The sequence below is a fragment of the Amblyraja radiata genome, chromosome 1 (assembly GCF_010909765.2).
Source record: "Amblyraja radiata isolate CabotCenter1 chromosome 1, sAmbRad1.1.pri, whole genome shotgun sequence".
NCBI lineage: Eukaryota > Metazoa > Chordata > Chondrichthyes > Rajiformes > Rajidae > Amblyraja > Amblyraja radiata.
The window spans coordinates 152,417,697-152,440,770 of record NC_045956.1 but is presented as its reverse complement, the minus strand read 5'-3'; the positions used below and the strand labels follow the sequence as shown (position 1 = coordinate 152,440,770).

Sequence of the window (23,074 nt, the reverse complement as noted above, 5' to 3'; positions counted from 1 at the left end):
CACACCCTCTATTCCTGGCAACATCCTCATGGAAAAGACAATTCTGGCAGGATGGCTTACCTTCTCTTTGCGTTGATAAGTTGCATGATTTTAATTGATTAAATTCCAGTGGTTCTGCAGCAGATTTCTGTGGAGCACTTAGGCCGGGATCTTCCCATTTGCCTGAATTTCCTGGATTTAAGGTGAACAGAAATAACCTTACTTATGTATTGCACACCTTGGGAATACAAATATCTGAACTAAACTTGTAGATCTAACTCATGTTCACTGAAAGTATTAACTCATGTTCACTGAAGGTGAACATGAGTTAATATAATGTTACATCTGTGCTGTGGTTCTATATCTGAACCAGGCTTCCTTTAAGTTCAGGATTGACAAATCATAGAAAATGTAAATTTCTGTCTGACAGAACTCTTCAGAAGCTAATTTGAAAATCTTTCTTGAACAGGAAATTATTTCTCACAAATTACTTACACATGTATTGTTATATGATCAGTTCTTGCTGTGCCACAATGGTATTTCAGGTTTGCATAACGCACATGGCCTGCTAAGGTGAAACTTCAAATTGCCCGTATTTATGATTTAAAACTAATTATTGTGGGTATTCCAATCAAAACTAACGTGCAATCTTAAGGAACATAAAATCTGAATTGAAGAAGAGATTTGGCCAATGGTATTTAGATCAGGTTATTCCTTCTCACACCATTCATTAATCTTTTGCTTTAACAATGTCTGACGAATCTTATAGAATTTTTCGAGGATGTAACTAGTAGAGTGGATAAGGGAGAACCAGTGGATGTGTTATAACTGGACTTTCAGAAGGCTTTCGACAAGGTCCCACATAAGAGATTAGTATACAAACTTAAAGCACACGGTATTGGGGGTTCAGTATTGATGTGGATAGAGAACTGGCTGGCAGACAGGAAGCAAAGAGTAGGAGTAAACGGGTCCTTTTCAGAATGGCAGGCAGTGACTAGTGGGGTACCGCAAGGCTCAGTGCTGGGACCCCAGCTATTTACAATATATATTAATGATTTGGATGAGGGAATTGAATGCAACATCTAAAGTTTGCGGATGACACAAAGCTGGGGGGCAGTGTTAGGTGTGAGGAGGATGCTAGGAGGCTGCAAGGTGACGTGGATAGGCTGGGTGAGTGGGCAAATGCATGGCAGATGCAGTATAATGTGGATAAATGTGAGGTTATCCACTTTGGTGGCAAAAACAGGAGAGTAGACTATTATCTGAATGGTGGCCAATTAGGAAAAGGGGAGATGCAACGAGACCTGGGTGTCATGGTACACCAGTCATTGAAAGTAGGCATGCAGGTGCAGCAGGCAGTGAAGAAAGCGAATGGTATTTTAGCATTCATAGCAAAAGGATTTGAGTATAGGAGCAGGGAGGTTCTACTGCAGTTGTACAGGGTTTTGGTGAGACCACTCCTGGAGTATTGCGTACAGTTTTGGTCTCCAAATCTGAGGAAAGACATTCTTGCCATAGAGGGGGTACAGCGAAGGTTCACCAGACTGATTCCTGGGATGTCAGGACATTCATATGAAGAAAGACTGGATAGACTCGGCTTGTACTCACTAGAATTTAGAAGATTGAGGGGGGATCTTATAGAAACTTACAAAATTCTTAAGGGGTAGGACAGGCTAGATGCAGGAAGATTGTTCCCAATGTTGGGGAGGTCCAGAACAAGGGGTCACAGTTTAAGGATAAGGGGAAATTCCTTTAGGACCGAGATGAGGAAAACTTTTTTCACACAGAGAGTGGTGAATCTCTGGAATTCTCTGCCACAGAAGGTAGTTGAGGCCAGTTCATTGGCTATATTTAAGAGGGAGTTAGATGTGGCCCTTGTGGCGAAAGGGATCAGGGGGTATAGAGAGAAGGCAGGTACAGGATACTGAGTTGAATGATCAGCCAAGATCATATTGAATGGTGGTGCAGGCTCGAAGGGCCGAATGGCCTACTCCTGCACCTATTTTCTATGTTTCTATGTTTCTATGTTTAAAGAACAATGGCTTCACAAGAATCAACACTAGGGCACAGTACAAAATTCTGAAGATAGACACAAAAAGCTGGAGTAACTCAGTGGGACAGGCAGCATCTCTGGAGAGAAGGAATGGGTGACGTTTTGGGTCGAGACTTCTTCAGACTGATTACGGATAAGGGAAACGAGAGATATAGATGGTGATGTGGAGAGATAAAGCACACTGAATAAAATATATGCAAAAAAGCAACAATGATAAAGGAAACAGGCCATTGTTAGCTGTTTGTATTGTGAAAACAAGAAGCAAGTTTGACTTGGGTGGAGGAGCGATAGAGAGCAAGGGAATGCCGGGGCTACCAGAAGTGAGATAAATCAATGTTCATATCGCTGGGTTGTAAGCTGCCCCAGCGAAATATGAGATACTGTTCCTCCATATAATCATATAACCATATAATAATTACAGCACGGAAACAGGCCATCTTGGCCCTTCTAGTCCGTGCCGAACACTTACTCTCACCTAATCCCATCTACCTGCACTCAGACCATAACCCTCCATTCCTTTCCCGTCCATATACCTATCCAATTTATTTTTTAATAACAAAATCAAACCTGCCTCCACCACTTCCACTGGAAGCTCATTCCACAGAGCTACCACTCTCTGAGTAAAGAAGTTCCCCCTCATGTTACCCCTAAATCTTTGTCCGTTAATTCTCAAATCATGTCCTCTTGTTTGAATCTTCCCTACTCTCAATGGAAAAAGTTTATCCACGTCAACTCTGTCTATCCCTCTCATAATTTTAAAGACCTCTATCAAGTCCCCCCTTAACCTTCTGCGCTCCAAAGAATAAAGACCTAACTTGTTCAACCTTTCTCTGTAACTTAGTTGCTGAAACCCAGGCAACATTCTAGTAAATCTCCTCTGTACTCTCTCTATTTTGAGACATCTTTCCTATAATTTGGCAACCAAAATTGTACACCATATTCCAGAATTGGCCTCATCAATGCCTTGTACAATTTTAACATTACATCCCAACTTTTATACTCAATGCTCTGATTTATAAAGGCTAGCACACCAAAAGCTTTCTTTACCACCCTATCTACATGAAATTCCACCTTCAGGGAACAATGCACATTTATTCCTAGATCCCTCTGTTCAACTGAATTCCACAATTAGCTACCATTTACCATGTACGTCCTATTTTGGTCCTGCCAAGATGTAGCACCTCACACTTATCTGCATTAAACTCCATCTGCCATCTTTCAGCCCATTCTTCCAAATGGCCTAAATCTCTCTGTAGACTTGAAAATCTACTTCATTATCCACAACACCACCTATCTTAGTATCATCTACATTCTTACTAATCCAATTTACCACACCATCATCCAGATCATTGATGTACATGACAAACAACAGTGGACCCACACAGATCCCTGAGGCACCACACTAGTCACCGTCCTCCAACCTGACAAACAGCCATCCATCATTACTCTCTGGCATCTCCCTTTCAGCCACTGTTGAATCCTTCTTGCTACTCCACCATTAATACCAAACAATTGAACCTTTTAACCAACCTTCCATGAGGAACCTTGTCAAAGGCCTTACTGAAGTCCATATAGACAACATCCACTGCTTTACCCTCATCAATTTCCCTAGTAACCTCTTCAAAAAATTCAAGAAGTTTAGTCAAACATGACCTTCCAGGCACAAATCTATGTTGACTGTGCCTAATCAGACCCTGTTTATCCAGATGCTTATATATATTATCTCTAAGTATCCTTTCCAATAATTTGCCCACCACTGACGTCAAACTAACAGGTCTATAATTGCTAGGTTTTAGAACCCTTTTTAGACAATGGAACAACATGCGCAGTACGCCAATCCTCCGGCACCATTCCCGTTTCTAATGACATTTGAAATATTTCTGTCATAGCCCCTGCTATTTCTACACTAACTTCCCTCAATGTCCTAGGGAATATCCTGTCTGGACCTGGAGACTTATCCACTTTTATATTTTTCCAAAAGTGTCAGTACTTCCTCTTCTTTGATCCTCATAGTTTCCATAGCTACTCTACTTGTTTCCCTTACCTCACATAAATCAATATCCTTCTCCTTGGTGAATACCGAAGAAAAGAAATTGTTCAATATCTCCCCCATCTCTTTTGGCTCTGCAGATAGCTGTCCACTCTGACTCTCTAATGAACCAATTTTATCCCCCGTTATCCTTTGCTATTAATATAGCTGTAGAAACCCTTTGGATTTACTTTCACCTTACTTGCCAAAGCAACCTCATATCTTCTTTTAGCTTTTCTAATTTATTTCTTAAGATTCTTTTTACATTCTTTTTACTCATCAAGCACCTCATTTACTCCATGCTGCTTATAATTATTGTAGATCTCTCTCTTTTTCAGTACCGTGTCCAATTTCCCTTGAAAACCAGGGCTCTTTCCAATTATTACTCTTTCCTTTCAACCGAACGGACATGAAGCTTCTGTACTCTTAAAATTTCACTTTTAAATGTCCTCCATTTCTCTACTACATCCTTCCCATAAAACAAAATGTCCCTATTCACTCCTTATAAATCCTTTCGCATCTCCTCAAAGTTAGCCTTTCTCCAATCAAAAATCTCAATCCTTGGCCCACTTCTGACCTTCTCCATAATTATATTGAAACTAATGATTTTGTGATCACTGAACCCGAAGTGCTCGCCAACACATACCTCCGTCACCTGACCTGTCTCATTTCCTAACAGGAGGTCCAGCACCGCCCCTTCTCTAGTAGGTACCTCTATGTATTGCTGCAAAAAACTATTCTGCACACATTTTACAAACCGCAAACCATCCAGCCCTTTTACAGAATGTGTTTCCCAGTCTATGTGTGGAAAATTGAAATCTCCCACAATCACTACCTTGTGCTTACACTAATATCTGCTATCTCCTTACATATTTTCTCTTCAAATTCTCGTTCCCGATATAGGCGGTCTATAATACACCCCTATGTATTGCTACACCTTTCCCATTTCTCAGTTTCACCCAAATAACCTCCCTATAGACGAGCCCGCTAATCTATCCTGACAAAGCACTGCTGTAATATCTTCCCTGACAAGCAATGCAACACCTCCACCTCTTGCCCCTCCAATTCTATCACACCTGAAGCAACGAAATCCTGGAATATTTTGTTTCCAATCACAGCCCTCCTGCAACCATGTTTCACGAATTGCCACAACATCATACTTCCAGGTGTCAATTCAGGCTCTAAGCTCATCCACCTTTCTTACAATGCTCCTAGCATTAAAATATACACATTTAAGAAACCCACCACCTCTTATTCTCTGTTTATTATCTTTTTCTTCTTTCTCCCCTACATGTTGGGTCTGAGTGCTTCCCTTCTCTGCCTCCTGCCTCACACACTGTCTACTAGCTTTCTCTATTTGAGTCCCTCCCCCCAACCATTCTAGTTTAAAGTCTCCCCAGTAGCCTTTGCAAATCTCTCCGCCAGGATATTGTGTTTTAGCCTCACTTTGACAATGGAGGAGACCTAGGACAAAAAGGTCTGTGTAGGAATTGGAAGGAGAATGAAAGTGTCCAGCAACCGGGAGATCGGGTAGGTTGAGGAGGGCTGAGCGAAGGTGTTCCGCGAAACGATCGCCCAGTCTACGTTTGGTCTCGCCAATGTATAAGAGTCCACATCTTGAACAACGAATATAGTAGATGAGGTTGGAGGAGGTGCAGGTGAACCTCTGTCTAACCTGAAAGGACTGTCAGGGTCCCTGGACAGAGTCAATGGAGGAGGTTTAGCGACAGGCGTTACATTTTCTGCGGTTGCAGGGGAAGGTACCTGGAGAGGGGTGGTTTGGGTGGGAAGGGATGAGTTAACCAGGGAGTTGCAGAGGGAACGGAAAGGGATGGAGATGAGAAAATGTGGTTACTGGTGGGAACCCGTTGAAGACGGTGGAAATTTAGGAGGATTATGGGTTGTATGCGATGGCTGATGGGGTGGTAGGTAAGGAGGCTGAGGGGAGATCTTATAGAGGTATACAAAATAATGAGAGGAATAGATCGGGTAGATGCACAGTCTTTTGCCCAGAGTTGGGGAATCGAGGACCAGAGGACATAGGTTCAAGGTGAAGGAGAAAAGATTTAATGGGAATCCGAGGGGTAACTTTTTCACACAAAGGGTGGTGGGTGCAAGGAACAAGCTGCCAGAGGAAGTAATTGAGGCTGGGACTATCCCATTGTTTAAGAAACAATTAGACAGGAACATGGATAGGACAGGTTTGGAGGATATGGACCAAGCGCAGGCAAGTGGGACTAGTGTAGCTGAGAGATTGTTGGCTGGTATGGGCGAGTTGGGCTGAAGGGCCTGTACCCACACTGTATCATTCTATGGCTCTTTGACTATGACTAGGGGGACTCTGTCTCTGTTGCGCCTAGGGAGAGGGGGAGCAGGTGCGGAGCTGCGGGTAGTGAGGGGACATGAGTGACTGCCTCATTAATGATGGGAGAGGGGAACCCCATTCCATAAAGAATGAGGACATCTCGGATGTAATAGTCATCTTGGCTGCAGATGAGGCACAGACGGAGGAATTGGGAGTAGGGGATAGAGTATTTGCAGGAAGCAGGGTGGGAAGAAGTGTAGTCAAGATAGTTGTGGGAGTCAATGGGTTTGTAATAGACATCAGTCAATAGTCTATTTCCTGTGATGGAGACAGTGAGATCAAGAAAAGGGAGGGAGGTGTCGGAGATCCAAGTAAATTTGAGTGCAGGATGAAAATTGGTGGTGGAGTTGATGAAGTCCATGTGTTCTGCATGGGTGCAGGAGGTAGGATCGATGCAGTCATCAATGTAACAGAGATAGAGTTTGGGGATAGAACCTGGAACCATATATAACCATATAACATATAACAATTACAGCACGGAAACAGGCCATCTCGACCCTTCTAGTCCATGCCGAACACGTATTCTCCCCTAGTCCCATATACCTGCGCTCAGACCATAACCCTCCATTCCTTTCCCGTCCATATAACTATCCAATTTATTTTTAAATGATAAAAACGAACCTGCTTCCACCACCTTCACTGGAAGCTCATTCCACACAGCCACCACTCTCTGAGTAAAGAAGTTCCCCCTCATGTTACCCCTAAACTTCTGTCCCTTAATTCTCAAGTCATGTCCCCTTGTTTGAATCTTCCCTACTCTCAGTGGGAAAAGCTTATCCACGTCAACTCTGTCTATCCCTCTCATCATTTTAAAGACCTCTATCAAGTCCCCCCTTAACCTTCTGCGCTCCAAAGAATAAAGCCCTAACTTGTTCAACCTTTCTCTGTAACTTAGTTGCTGAAACCCAGGCAACATTCTAGTAAATCTCCTCTGTACTCTCTCTATTTTGTTGACATCCTTCCTATAATTAGGCGACCAAAATTGTACACCATACTCCAGAATTGGCCTCATCAATGCCTTGTACAATTTTAACATTACATTCCAACTTCTATACTCAATGCTCTGATTTATAAAGGCCAGCAAAAGCTTTCTTTACCACCCTATCTACATGAGATTCCACTTTCAGGGACTGTGCACAGTTATTCCCAGATCCCTCTGTTCACCTGCATTCTTCAATTCCCTAGCATTTACCATGTACGTCCTATTTTGATTTGTCCTGCCAAGATGTAACACCTCACACTTATCAGCATTAAACTCCATCTGCCATCTTTCAGCCCACTCTTCCAACTGGCATAAATCTCTCTGTAGACTTGGAAAATCTACTTCATTATCCACAACCCCACCTATCTTAGTATCATCTGCATACTTACTAATCCAATTTACCACATCATCATCCAGATCATTGATGTACATGACAAACAACAGTGGACCCAACACAGATCCCTGTGGCACCCCACTAGTCACTGGCCTCCAACCTGACAAACAACCATCCACCATTACTCTCTGGCATCTCCCATTCAGCCACTGTTGAATCCATCTTGCTACTCCACCATTAATACCCAACAATTGAACCTTCTTAACCAACCTTCCGTGAGGAACCTTGTCAACCGGAACCGGAAGTGGTAGTGCATGTCGGCACAAACGATGTCGGAAAGAAGGGGATGAATATTCTGCAGCGTGACTTTAGAGAGCTCGGAAAAATGCTGAAAAGCAGGACCTCCAGGGTTGTTATCTCCGGTTTGCTTCCAGTTCCTCGTGCTGGCGAGAGCAGGAACAGGGAGATACGGGACCTGAACGTGTGGCTGAGGAACTGGTGCACGGGGCAGGGATTTAGATTCTTAGATCACTGGGATCTGTTTTGGGGTAAGGGGAACTGTACAAAAGGGACGGATTGCATCTTAACAGGTGTGGGACCAGCATTCTGGCAGGCAGGTTTGCCACTGCTACACGGGTGGTTTTAAACTGAATAAGGGGGGTGGGGTGTCGAATGGGATAGTGGAGGATGGAGTTAAAGGGAAAGGGTTTCTTAAATGTGTGAGCGTAGAGACAGAGGGGTGTAAAATTAGGGTAGAAGCAATAGGTAGCAAGGTGAAAAGTAAACGTGGCAGGCAGACAAAACCAGGGCAAAAATCAAAAAGGGCCACTTTTCAACATAATTGTATAAGGGGTAAGAGTGTTATAAAAACAAGCCTGAAGGCTTTGTGTCTCAATGCAAGGAGCATTCGTAATAAGGTGGATGAGTTGAATGTGCAGATAGCTATTAATGACTATGATATAGTTGGGATCACGGAGACATGGCTCCAGGGTGACCAAGGCTGGGAGCTGAACATCCAGGGATATTCAATATTCAGGAGGGATAGAGAGAAAGGAAAAGGAGGTGGGATAGCGTTGCTGATTAGAGAGGAGATTAACGCAATGGAAAGGAAGGGCATTAGTTTGCATGATGTGGAATCGGTATGGGTAGAGCTGCGAAACACTAAGGGGCAGAAAACGCTGGTGGGTGTTGTGTACAGGCCACCTAACAGTAGTAGTGAAGTTGGAGATGGTATCAAACAGGAAATTAGAAATGCGTGCGACAAAGGCAAAACCGTTATACTGGGTGACTTCAATCTACATATAGATTGGGTGAATCAAATTGGCAGGGGTGCTGAGGAAGAGGATTTCTTGGAATGTATGCGGGATAGTTATCTAAATCAACATGTAGAGGAACCAACGAGAGAGCAGGCTATTTTAGACTGGGTATTGAGTAATGAGGAAGGGTTAGTTAGCAGTCTTGTTGTACGTACCCCCTTGGGCAAGAGTGACCATAATATGGTTGAGTTCTTCATTAGGATGGAGAGTGACATTGTTAATTCAGAAACAATGGTTCTGAACTTAAAGAAAGGTAACTTTGAGGGTATGAGACGTGAATTGGCCAAGATTGACTGGCAATTAATTCTAAAAGGGTTGACGGTGGATATGCAATGGAAGACATTTAAAGACTGCATGGATGAACTACAAAAATTGTTCATCCCAGTTTGGCAAAAGAATAAATCAGGGAAGGTAGTACATCTGTGGATAACAAGGGAAATCAGGGATAGTATCAAAGCGAAGGATGATGCGTACAAATTAGCCAGAAAAAGCAGCATACTGGGAGAAATTCAGAGACCAGCAGAGGAGGACAAAGGGCTTAATTAGGAAAGGAAAAATAGATTATGAAAGAAAACTGGCAGGGAACATAAAAACTGACTGCAAAAGTTTTTATAGATATGTGAAAAGAAAGAGATTAGTTAAAACAAATGTAGGTCCCTTGCAGTCAGAAACAGGTGAGTTGATCATGGGGAACAAGGATATGGCGGACCAATTGAATAACTACTTTGGTTCCGTCTTCACTAAGGAAGACATAAATAATCTGCCGGAAATAGCAGGGGACCGCGGGTCAAAGGAGTTGGAGGAATTGAGTGAAATCCAGGTTAGCCGGGAAGTGGTGTTGGGTAAATTGAATGGATTAAAGGCCGATAAATCCCCAGGGCCAGATAGGCTGCATCCCAGAGTACTTAAGGAAGTAGCTCCAGAAATAGTGGATGCATTAGTAATAATCTTTCAAAACTCTTTAGATTCTGGAGTAGTTCCTGAGGATTGGCGGGTAGCAAACGTAACTCCACTTTTTAAGAAGGGAGGGAGAGAGAAAACGGGGAATTACAGACCAGTTAGTCTAACATCGGTAGTGGGGAATCTACTAGAGTCAGTTATTAAAGATGGGATAGCAGCACATTTGGAAAGTGGTGAAATCATTGGACAAAGTCAGCATGGATTTACAAAAGGTAAATCATGTCTGACGAATCTTATAGAATTTTTCGAGGATGTAACTAGTAGCGTGGATAGGGGAGAACCAGTGGATATGGTGTATCTGGACTTCCAGAAGGCTTTCGACAAGGTCCCACATAAGAGATTAGTATACAAACTTAAAGCACACGGCATTGGGGGTTCAGTATTGATGTGGATAGAGAACTGGCTGGCAAACAGGAAGCAAAGAGTAGGAGTAAACGGGTCCTTTTCACAATGGCAGGCAGTGACTAGTGGGGTACCGCAAGGCTCAGTGCTGGGACCCCAGCTATTTACAATATATATTAATGATCTGGATGAGGGAATTGAAGGCAATATCTCCAAGTTTGCGGATGACACTAAGCTGGGGGGCAGTGTTAGCTGTGAGGAGGATGCTAGGAGACTGCAAGGTGACTTGGATAGGCTGGGTGAGTGGGCAAATGTTTGGCAGATGCAGTATAATGTGGATAAATGTGAGGTTATCCATTTTGGTGGCAAAAACAGGAAAGCAGACTATTATCTAAATGGTGGCCGACTAGAAAAAGGGGAGATGCAGCGAGACTTGGGTGTCATGGTACACCAGTCATTGAAAGTAGGCATGCAGGTGCAGCAGGCAGTGAAGAAAGCGAATGGTATGTTAGCTTTCATAGCAAAAGGATTTGAGTATAGGAGCAGGGAGGTTCTACTGCAGTTGTACAGGGTCTTGGTGAGACCACACCTGGAGTATTGCGTACAGTTTTGGTCTCCAAATCTGAGGAAGGACATTATTGCCATAGAGGGAGTGCAGAGAAGGTTCACCAGACTGATTCCTGGGATGTCAGGACTGTCTTATGAAGAAAGACTGGATAGACTTGGTTTATACTCTCTAGAATTTAGGAGATTGTGAGGGGATCTTATAGAAACTTATAAAATTCTTAAGGGGTTGGACAGGCTAGATGCAGGAAGATTGCTCCCGATGTTGGGGAAGTCCAGGACAAGGGGTCACAGCTTAAGGATAAGGGGGAAATCCTTTAAAACCGAGATGAGAAGAACTTTTTTCACACAGAGAGTGGTGAATCTCTGGAACTCTCTGCCACAGAGGATAGTCGAGGCCAGTTCATTGGCTATATTTAAGAGGGAGTTAGATGTGGCCCTTGTGGCTAAGGGGATCAGAGGGTATGGAGAGAAGGCAGGTACGGGATACTGAGTTGGATGATCAGCCATGATCATATTGAATGGCAGTGCAGGCTCGAAGGGCCGAATGGCCTACTCCTGCACCTAATTTCTATGTTTCTATGTTTCTAAAGGCCTTACTGAAGTCCATATATACAACATCCACTGCTTTACCCTCATCAATTTCCCGAGTAACCTCTTCAAAAAATTCAAGAAAATTAGTCAAACATGACCTTCCAGGCACAAATCCATGTTGACTGTTCCTAATCAGACACTGTTTATCCAGATGCTTATATATATTATCTCTAAGTATCCTTTCCATTAATTTGCCCACCACTGACGTCAAACTAACAGGTCTATAATTTCTAGGTTTACTCTTAGACCCCTTTTGAAACAATGGAACAACATGCGCAGTACGCCAATCCTCCGGCACTATTCCCGTTTCTAATGACATTTGAAATATTTCTGTCATAGCCCCTGCTATTTCTACACTAACATTCCTCAATGTCCTAGGGAATATCCTGTCCGGACCTGGAGACTTATCCACTTTTATATTTCTCAAAAGTGTCAGTACTTCCTCTTCTTTGAATCTCAAAGTTTCCATAGCTACTCTACTTGTTTCCCTTACCTCACATAATTCAATATCCTTCTCCTTGGTGAATACCGAAGAAAAGAAATTGTTCAATATCTCCCCCATCTCTTTTGGCTCTGCAGATAGCTGTCCACTCTGACTCTCCAATGGACCAATTTTATCCCTCGTTATCCTTTTGTTATTAATATAGCTGTAGAAACCCTTTGGATTTACTTTCAACTTACTTGCCAAAGCAACCTCATATCTTCTTTTAGATTTTCTAATTTCTTTCTTAAGGGTTGTTCAACGTACCCTACAACGTACCCTACAAAGAGACAGGCAGAGCTCGGGCCCATGCGGGCGCCCATAGCTACGCCTTGGACTTGGATGAAGTTGGAGGAGCCAAAGGTGAATTTGTTGAGCGTGAGGACCAGCTCCGCTGGGTGGAGGTGGGTGTTAGTAGAGGGAAATTGGATATTCTGCAGTCGAGGAAGAAATGGAGGGCTTTAAGGCCTTCCTGGTGGGGGATGGAGGTATGCAGTGAATGAACGTCCATAGTAAAATGAGGGAGCTGGGGCTCGGAAAGCGGAATTAATTGAAGAATCTGATGCAACTTTAGAACATATTTCATGCTGTTAAATAGGGCAGAATATCAAGGTGAACAGTTTGATTCTTCTAATTCTCAAGTAGGATTTGAAATGTTTGATTGCTATCTCTATAACTCTCATTACACTCACTCAATAAATCACTAATCCAATCTGCATGAGCTTCTCTAAGCCTGGCTGTTGTCAGAAGCAGGGAGAGCTATCGGCCTGGACTTAATTTATGACAATAGACAATAGGTGTAGGATTAGGCCATTCGGCCCTTCGAACCAGCACCGCCATTCAATGTGATCATGGCTAATCATCCCCAATCAGTACCCCGTTCCCTCTCTCCATATCCCCTGACTCTCTATTTTTAAGAGCCCTATCTAGCTCTCTCTTGAAATTATCCAGAGAACCTGCCTTCACCGCCCTCTGAGGCAGAGAATTCCACAGACTCACAACTCTGTGAGAAAACGTGTTTCCTCGTCTCCGTTCCAAATGGCTTACTCCTTATTCTTAAACTGTGGCCCCTGGTTCTGGACTCCCCCAACATCGGGAACATGTTTCCTGCCTCTAGCATGTCCAAACCCTTAGTAATCTTACATGTTTCAATAAGATATCCTGTCATCCTTCTAAACTCCAGAGTATACAAGCCCAGCCACTCCATTCTCTCAGCATATGACAGTCCCGCCATCCCTTGAATTAACCTTGCAAACCTACGTTGCACTGCCTCTATAGCAAGAATGCCCTTCCTCAAATTAGGGGACCAAAACTGCACACAATACTCCAGGTGTGGTCTCACTAGGGTCCTATACAACTGCAGAAGGACCTCTTTGCTCCTATACTCAACTCATCTTGTTATGAAGGCCAACATGCCATTCACTTTCTTGACTGCCTGCTGTACCTGCATGCTTACTTTTATTAACTGATGAACAAGGACCCCCCAGATCTGATTCTACTTCCCCTTTTCCCAACTTGACACCATTTAGAGAATAATCTGCTTTCCTGTTTTTGGTGCCAAAGTGGATAACTTCACATTTACCCACATTAAACTGCATCTGCCATGTATCTGCCCACTCACCCAATCTGTCCAAGTCACCCTACATTCTCATAGCATCCTCCTCACAGTTCACACTGCCTCCCAGCTTTGTGTCATCTGCAAATTTGCTAATGTTACTTTGAGTCCCTTCATCTAAATCATCAATGTATATTGTAAATAGCTGCGGTCCCAGCACTGAGCCTTGCAGTACCCCACTAATCACTGCCTGCCATTCTGAAAGGGACCCATTAATCCTTGCTCTTTGTTTCCTGTCTGCCAACCAATTTTCTATCCATGTCAGCACTCTGCCCCCAATGCCATGTGCCCTAATTTTGCCCACTAATCCCATATGTGGGACCTTATCAAATGCTTTCTGAAAGTCCAGGTACACTACATCCACTGGCTCTCCTTTGTCCATTTTACTGGATACATCCTCAAAAAATTCCAGAAGATTAGTCAAGCATGATTTCCCCTTCGTAAATCCATGCTGACTCGGAAAGATCCTGTTATTGCTATCCAAATGTGCCTCTATTTCATCTTTTATAATTGATTCCAACATCTTCTCCACCACCGATGTCAGGCTAACTGGTTTATAATTCCCTGTTTTCTCTCTCCTGCCTTTCTTAAAAAAAAGGATAACATTAGCTACCCTTTCTGTCCTGGGCCTCCTCCATGGCCAGAGTGAGTCCCACTGCATATTGGAGGAGCAGCACCACATATTTTGCTTGGGTAGTTTACACCCCAGCAGTATGAACATTGACTTCTCCAATTTCAGGTAGTCCTTGCTTTCTCCCTCCTTCCTCTCCCCTTCCCAGCTCTCCCACAGCCTACTGTCTCCGCCTCATCCTTTCTTCTTCACGCCCCTCCTCCCCCCCCCCCCCCCCCCCCCCACATCAGTCTGAAGATGGGTCTAGACCCAAAACACATATTACATAGAAACATAGAAAATAGGTGCAGGAGGAGGCCATTCGGCCCTTCGAGCCATTCATTGTGATCATGGCTGATCGTCCCCAATCAATAGCCCGTGCCTGCCTTCTCCCCATATCCCTTGATTCCACTTGCCCCTAGAGCTCTATCTAACTCTCTCTTAAATCCATCCAGTGATTTGGCCTCCACTGCCCTCTGTGGCAGGGAATTCCACAAATTCACAACTCTGTGGGTGAAAAGGTTTTTTCTCACAGTCTTCTAAGACTGTGGCTCCTGGTTCTGGACTCGCCCAACATTGGGAACATTTTTCCTGCATCTAGCTTGTCCAGTCCTTTTATAATTTTATATGTTTCTATAAGATCCCCTCTCACCCTTCAAAACTCCAATGAATACAAGCCTAGTCTTTTCAATCTTTCCTCATATGACAGTCCTGCCATCCCAGGGATCAATCTCGTGAACCTACGCTGCACTGCCTCAATCACAAGGATGTCCTTCCTCAAATTAGGAGACCAAAACTGTACACAGTACTCCAGATGTGGTCTTACCAGAGCCCTTCCCTCCATAGATGCTGCCTCATCTGCTGAGTTTCTCCAATATTTTTATCAACCTTTGATTTTTCCAGCATCTGCAGTTCTTTCTTAAAAAGTTCAAATTTAACGTCACATTAACTCATAAGTTTACCATTGTCATGAATGGACAGGATTAGGCAATGTCTACATACATATTTTGGAAACAAAACATGATATTCTTAAAACAAAATGAATCTGTAAGAGTCTGTAAGGTTGATATTTATTGCAATTTTGCTGGATGACTTATTTTTGATTTTTTTGTAATTAGTTGAATTGGGCAATTTCAAGGCCTGTTCATAATTATTTTTTGTTGTTTCCCAGAGCTTTTTTGGCCTGGGCTATTCTAATTCATCCCCCTGCTGTACTCACTCTATACTCATGACTGCGTAGCCGGTCACAGTGCGAACTCCATCATCACTGTTGTGGGACGTATCACTGATGGGGATGAGTCAGTGTATAGAAGAGAGATCGAGCAACTGTCCATATGGTGCCAGTGCAATAACCTGGCCCTCAACACCAGCAAAACCAAGGAACTGATTGTGAGCTTTGGAAGGAGTAGGATGGGGACCCACAGCCCCGTTTATATCAACGGGTCGATGGTTGAAATGGTCAAGAGCTTCAAATTCCTGGGCATGCACATCTCTGAAGATCTTTTCCTGGTCCGAGAACACTAATGCAATTATCAAGAAAGCTCATCGCGCCTCTACTTCCTGAGAAGATTACGGAGAGTCGGTTTGTCAAGGAGGACTCTCTCTAACTTCTACAGGTGCACAGTAGAGAGCATGCTGACCGGTTGCATTGTGGCTTGGTTCGGCAACTTGTGCGCCCTGGAGAGGAAAAAACTGCAAAAAGTAGTAAACACTGCCCAGTCCATCATCGGCTCTGAACTTCCTTCCATCAAAGGGATCTGTCATAGTCGCTGTCTCAAAAAGGCTGGCAGTATCATCAAAGACCCATACCATCCTGGCCACACACTCATCTCCCTGCTACCTTCAGGTAGAAGGTACAGGAGCCTGAAGACTGCAACAACCAGGTTCAGGAATAGCTACTTCCCCACTGCCATCAGGGTATTAAACCTGGCTCGGCCATAACTCTGATTATTAATAACCCATTATCTGTTATTTGCACTTGATCAGTTTATTTATTTATGTGTGTATATATTTATATTATGGTATATGGACACACTGATCTGTTTTGTAGTAAATGCCTACTATGTTCTGTGTGCTGAAGCAAAGCAAGAATTTCATTGTCCTATCGGGGACACATGACAATAAACTCACTTGAACTTGAACTTGATCTAGACCAAGGGTTCCCAACCTGGGTTGGGAATTTACCACCAGGGGGTAAGTTTTGCCTACCCTGGAGGTAAATTTGTTGATTCTGGATGTGTACATATTTTTTCTCATTGACTGACTGTGTTTGGTTCTGCTATACCAGTATCTGTTCATCAATAGTTGTTCATAAATAAGTGAAATAACATTGCTATGTGCTATTAAAGTTGCCAGGGGTAAACGGGATGAAAAAGGTTGGGAACCCCTGATCTAGACCATTTTTGCCATTGATCTGACTGTTGCCTCCTGCTCCTAAAATCTTCCCCTTCTCCCCACCTCCAAATGCAATCACAAAATTGACAGCATCATGCACTGTTTTATTTGTAGAAAAAAAAGGGCAGTACCTTCAACAGCTTGATAATTAAGAAGCTCATTCAGAACTAGAGAAGACAAGATGAGACAATTGATTACCATTCTGCATGTACCTCTTTTGTAATTTCACTTTAAAACAATAATAACAAATTTGCCATTTTTCTGATACCTTCAGTGGTGAAGTCAAACTCACAGGACACACTTCCATGCACATTCTTCAAGGTGCACTGATATAACCCTCGATCTTTCTTAGTAGTTTGAACTATTGCCAAAGAGACTGGAGTGACATCTCCTGCGCTACAATTTGAAAAGAGTTGCGACGGTAAAGTTCATAACTACAATTGTGACGGTAGGAATGGATGACAATCGCATGGAATGGAACAGAATTCCTTTTAATTGTTAAAAAAAATTCTGATTATGATCAGAGTTTGTTTTCTTCCTTATTTTCACAAATTTGTAGATTTAAAGGTTCAATTGGAAAGGATTTAAAAGATACTGTGGAAATTGATAATTAATTCTGATTCTTCTTTGCATTGTAACAAACTGGATGGTTTACTGTGGCTAAGCAATATGATAAATTGATTATTTGCATTTTTTAAATGCAGTGCCTTATATGTGACTGGAATATTAATAAGCAGTAACTGAAGTAACCAGACAAATATACCTTCACTTTCTGAACACAGAGAGTAGCCAGTAGAAGTTATTTTGCCAGGGGTTTCCACAACCCCAAAGGTCACGGTTTGGTTGATAGTTTGGCCTCAACCTTTGCACTAAATAAGCAATTAATTAATTTCTGGACCTTCAAAAATTCTTTATCAATACTGGGGAAAACATATATTGACAGTTCTATGTTTAAACACGACCTGGAATTGGTGATGAGAGGGGGTTGAGGGCTGCTCAAAAAGAACGGAAGAGAGAGATTTAAATTTAACTCACAAATTTGTGGCCTCTGGTAGTCCCAAAAATCTTTACAGCATGTCAAGTACTTTCTGAAAGATTGTCACTTTAGTAATGTGAGAAACAGATATAGATGCAACAAAATAGCGTACGTGCTATACAGCAATGTGATACTGACAAAATAATTTGTTTCAGTTATAATGATTGAGAAACCAATATTGAATGTAGAGCACAGAACAGGAACAGGCACATTGGGCCCAGGCTGACTGTGTTGAACATGATGCCAAATTAACCCAATCCCCTCTGCCTGCATGTAAAAATGTATAGAACGTGTAGAACATAAAACAGCCCTTCGGCCCACAATGTCAGCCCCCAATGTGATACCGAGACCAACACTCTTTCGTCTGCACATAATCCAAATCCCCCCATTCCATTCCATGTAAGTGGCCACTGGGTGGCGCCAGCTATGGCTGACTCGCTAACAGTCGGTCTGCCCTTCCTTCCCTGTTGTTTTATAGTATGTGTTAAATGGATGTTTAGTGTTCTTTAGCTTGTTTTATGTGAAGGTTGAGGGAAACTTTATTTTAATCTCTTACCTCGACGGAGATGCGATTTTTTTCCATATCGTATTTCCGTCCATACTGCGGCCTAACATCATGGTGTTAGTGGCCTTTGCTGGAGATCGACCATGAGCTCCAACCGCGGCAGCCTGCGGACTTTAACATCGTGGAGCCCGCGCTTGCTGATTAGAGACTGACTTCGGGAGCTCCAAGCCACGGGAGCTTTGACCGCCCCGATGTGGGGGCTTTGACCGCCCTGATGCGGGACCGCTGGCCATGGGAGCTTCAATCACCCCGACAGATGGTTCTACTGACCCGACCGCGGGAGAAAATGAGGGAAGAAGATTAGACTTTATTGCCTTCCATCACAGTGAGGAATGTGGGAAATCCGCTGTGGTGGATGTTTATGTTAACTTTTATGTAGTTGTGTGTCTTTTTGCATTTTTTTATGTGGCTGTATGGTAATCGAGTTTCACTGTACCTTAATTGGTACATGACAATAAAAGACCTTTGAAACCTATATCCACGTACCTTTCCAAAAATCTCTTCTTAAGTTCCACTTTCATATCTATCTACACTACCAACCCTGGTATCCACAATTCTCTGTGTAAAAAGCTTGCCCCCTCACATCATCTTTAAGCTTTGCCCCTCTTGTCTTAATTCTATGCTCTCTAGTATCTGATATTTCCATCCTGGAAACATGGTTCTGACTGTCTACCCTATCTATGCCTTTCATAACTGTATATACTTCTGATATAATTTGTGATGTATATCCCTTCATTCCCTGCATATTTATGTGCCTATCTGAAAGTCTCTTAAATGCCACTATCGTATCTGCTTCCAGCACAGTAATGCGTTCGAGGCACATACCAATTTCTGTGTAAAGAACTTGCCCCAGACATCTATATAATTAAAAGTCTCATCTTGACCACTTCCTGTCTGCGCTGTATATTGATTTTAGAAAAAAAAACACCACCATGTATCGCAGTGATTTTTGGCCATCTTACTCACAGTCCTCTTCCGCTGAGCCAGCCCTGAGGATGTTTCCCATCGATGAAAAATAAAAAAAGTTGTGAGTGTTTAAAAAACCTTGAGATCAGCTGATTGGTCCTCTCGCCAGTCAATCACCGCGGTGAAGATAGCGCCCCTTCCGGGGGGGGGGGGGGGGGGGGGGGAGAGGTTGGAGGGGGGCAGGACTATAAAACCCCGGATGCCTGGACGTGAGTCAGTCACTCTTCAAGATCGTGAGGGAGAGGCCACGACTGTCATTCTAAGCTGTGAATCAACTGAACTGTGAGTCTGCAATGTACTTGCAATAAATGATTTGTTAGCCCATAATGACAATGCCATGAGTTGTTTGGCCTGCTGCCCTGCCTGTGCTTGAAAGTGCAATGCTTAATTGGAAATTAAATTAAATTAAATGACAATGCCATGAGTTGTTTGGCCTGCTGCCCTGCCTGTGCTTGAAACTGCAATGCTATATTAAGTCCAGCTGTGTTTGGAAGGAATAAATGCTTTATTAGAACTGACTGTGTTTAGTCCAAAAGTCCCGCTCTTTTCGTAACTTTCGCTTAGTGGACAGGTTGCGCTGATTGCGTTATTTCCGGTGAGTGCAGAGGTCGCGCTGATTGCGTAATTTCCGGCAAGTGCAGAGGTCACGCTGATTGCGGAAGCCCCACAGTGGAGAGGCCGCGCCCAGCTGTGTGAGTAGATTCAAGAAAGTTTACTGTCATATATATGGTGTGTGAGTCAGTGTTTGTGAATGTGAGTGTGTGTGAGTGTGTGAGTGTGTATGTGTGTGTGTCTATGAGTGTGTGTGTGTGTGTCTGTGAGTGTGTGTGTGTCTGTGAGTGTATGTGTGTGTGTGTGTGTGTGTGTATGTATGTGTGTCTGTGAGTGTGTGTGTGTGTGTGTGCGTGTGTGTGCGTGTGTGTGTGTATGTGTGTGTTTGAGTCTGCGAGTGTATGTGTGTGTGTGTGAGTGTATGAGTGTGTCTGTGTGAGTCTATGTGTGTGTGTGTCAGTGTATGTGTATGTGTGTCAGTGCATATGTGTGCGAGTCTCTGTGTGTGTGTGAGTGTATGCGTGAGTGTATGTGTGAGTGTGTGTGAGTATATGTGTGTGTGTGAGTGTGAGTCTGTGTGTGAGTGTGAGTGTGTGTGTGTGTTAGTGCGTGTGTGTGAGTTAGTGTAGGTGTGTGAGTGAGTGTGTGTGTGTGTGTGTGAGTGTGAGTGTATGTGTGTGTGAGTGCGTGTGTGTGTGTGTGTGTGTGTGTGCGTGTGCGTGTGCGTGTGTGTGTGTGTGTGGGAGTGCGCGTGTGTGTGTGTGTGTGTGTGTGTGTGTGTGTGTGTGTGTGTGTGTGTGTGTGTGTGTGTGCATATTGGAATTGGTGGAGAGGTGGAATATTGCGTTGGGGGACCAGCCTCCCAACGGGTCCCACATAATCTAGTCTCCTTTAAACCTCCCCCTTCTCACTTTAATGTTATGTAAAAGGAAGTTAAGAAAGTGCAGAGGAATTTCACCAGGCTGGAGCCTTTTAGTGATGAGGAGACATCACAGGATGGCCAGGGCTTGTTTTCCTTGGAGCGAAGAATGCTGAAGAGCAAACTAAAATTGATGTGTACATGTATGGTGCTTTGTGAGAAACCTTCCCCCTTTGCAGAAGTGACCATATCCACAGAGCATAAGTTTAAGTGGTTGGAAATTTAGGGGGGATTTGAGATAGAATTTCTTTCAATCACGAATTTGGAATAACTGCCTCAGAGGTGTGGAGGCAAGTATTCTTACAACCTTTAAGCAGTACTTGAAACACCATGGCATAGAAAGCTATATGCCGAGTGCTGAAAATGGAGTGAATATAGATAGTTATTTGATGGACGGCACAGCTCCAGTTGTCTGCAGGGTGCTTTTTCCATGCTGCATGACTCTATACCACCCTGGGTTTTTGAGCTCACGTCCCTGCCTGGTGTAGGGCTTTAGCTTATGTAAGAGTGGCTCCACTTGTGACACAGTTGCCATCAAGAAAGCAATATTTTTACAAGTATTTGCAGAAGTTTGGTGGAGGAACCTGCCCATTATATTTCTAATCTCTCTCTGATTACTGGTGAATGATGAGTGGATTTGCTGCCTGTCCACTTTTACAACAAGCTTACATTTTCAAGGAAGTTTACCATCCTTCCTGGGCATTCTGTCCATTTCACCAACAGTGGGTTCTCTCAATAGAATATATATCCCAGATTAAAAGAGTATCATGGACACCACATTTACATAATATCCAATAGATCTAAACTATATATTTGAACCACAATTTTAAGAGTGTGGAATAAATGCTGGCCTTATAACCAAGTGCTGGCCTTATACATCCTCCAAAAAAGGGAAGAATTGTGGCCATCAATTACCATCAATTAAAGGGCCAGAACAGAGATGTTTTACACATTGGCCAAACACGGTTATTTCCACCAAATAAAAAAGGTCAGTAAACAGCTCAAGCAAATTCTAATATTGGCATTCCTATTCTTTGCACAACTCAAAGGCCTTCCAAAAAGATATCTGGTATTTAGTTATATTAGTACAATGGGAAATTGTATCGTGTGATTTATAGTTTGCAACAGGAGAGCATTATAATTACTTTCAGAATTAGCAAATCAAAATATATGCGTTCAAATTCCACAACTAATGACATATGATTGAATGTTTTCCATAACTTAAATGCATTTTTTTTTTTTGCAATTAAATATTTATTAGCAGAAATCTAGAATATTTTAATCTCTATACCTCACAAAATGTTTGCATGAAAAGATTTCAGTATTTAATATCAGACCTGCAATTTCTTCAAAGCAGCTTCTGCTCTGCTGCCGGTGAGATGGGAACTCTATTCACTTGCATTAATACATTACTGCTGCATTGTTGGCTCTGCTGAGCAGAAGCAACACTGAGGAAAGTCGCATTCTCAGAGCACCTGCATTAACGTAATGGCATCCCAAAGTGAAATGCCAAACAAAACATTGTCAATAACCATTGAGCAACTTACCTCCTTTCTCCCTTAGTTAATATCACGCCATCTTTTGTCCATATTATGGTGGAATCTGCATGAATGTCATCAAACCGGCACCATAGTTTGACATTTCCTGGAATATCGGGAGACACTTCCGCACGGATCTTTTGGATCAGTTTTGGAGGTGGAACAGGATCCAATTCTTCATTTAGCATATTGCAAAATATCAAGATATGCATGCAATTAATTCGGTTTCTCAACAGTTTTTGTAAATGCGTTTCTTGCAATTCAGAAAGAAAGCAGGATTCAAATCTTACGATCTTTAGTTTAGCTTAGTTTAGAGAAAAAATTGTGGAAACTGGTCCTTCGGCCCACTGAGTGCACGGACCAGCGATCGCCATACATTAACACTATCCTACACATGCTAGGGACAATTTACACTTACACCAAGCCAATTAGCCTACATACCTGTACGTCTTTGGAATAACCATATAAACCATAACCATATAACAATTACAGCATGGAAAACAGGCCATCTCGGCCTTCAAGTCCGTGCCGAACACTTATTTTCCCCTAGTCCCATCTACCTACACTCAGACCATAACCCTCCATTCCTTTCCCGTCCAATTTATTTTTAAATAATAAAATCGAACCTGCCTCCACCACTTCCACTGGAAGCTCATTCCACACAGCTACCACACTCTGAGTAAAGAAGTTCCCCCTCATGTTACCCCTAAACTTCTGTCCCTTAATTCTCAAGTCATGTCCTCTTGTTTGAATCTTCCCTACTCTCAGTGGGAAAAGCTTATCCACGTCAACTCTGTCTATCCCTTTCATCATTTTAAAGACCTCTATCAAATCCCTCCATCAAGGAATGTGGGAGGAAACCGAAGATCTCGGAAAAAAC

General features: G+C 42.9%; 1 protein-coding gene across 1 annotated transcript in view; it reads right to left on the bottom strand.

Moving 5' to 3' along the window:
* Positions 1–23,074, bottom strand: part of alpk2 (alpha kinase 2) — a 69,771-nt gene that overhangs the window by 25,078 nt on the left and 21,619 nt on the right. The window contains exons 5-8 of the mRNA XM_033039131.1: positions 22,204–22,369; positions 16,887–17,014; positions 16,750–16,785; positions 61–171 (exon numbers count right to left, since the gene is read on the bottom strand). Coding sequence (XP_032895022.1) covers positions 61–171; positions 16,750–16,785; positions 16,887–17,014; positions 22,204–22,369 — 441 coding nt within the window. The remainder of the gene's footprint in view (positions 1–60; positions 172–16,749; positions 16,786–16,886; positions 17,015–22,203; positions 22,370–23,074) is intronic.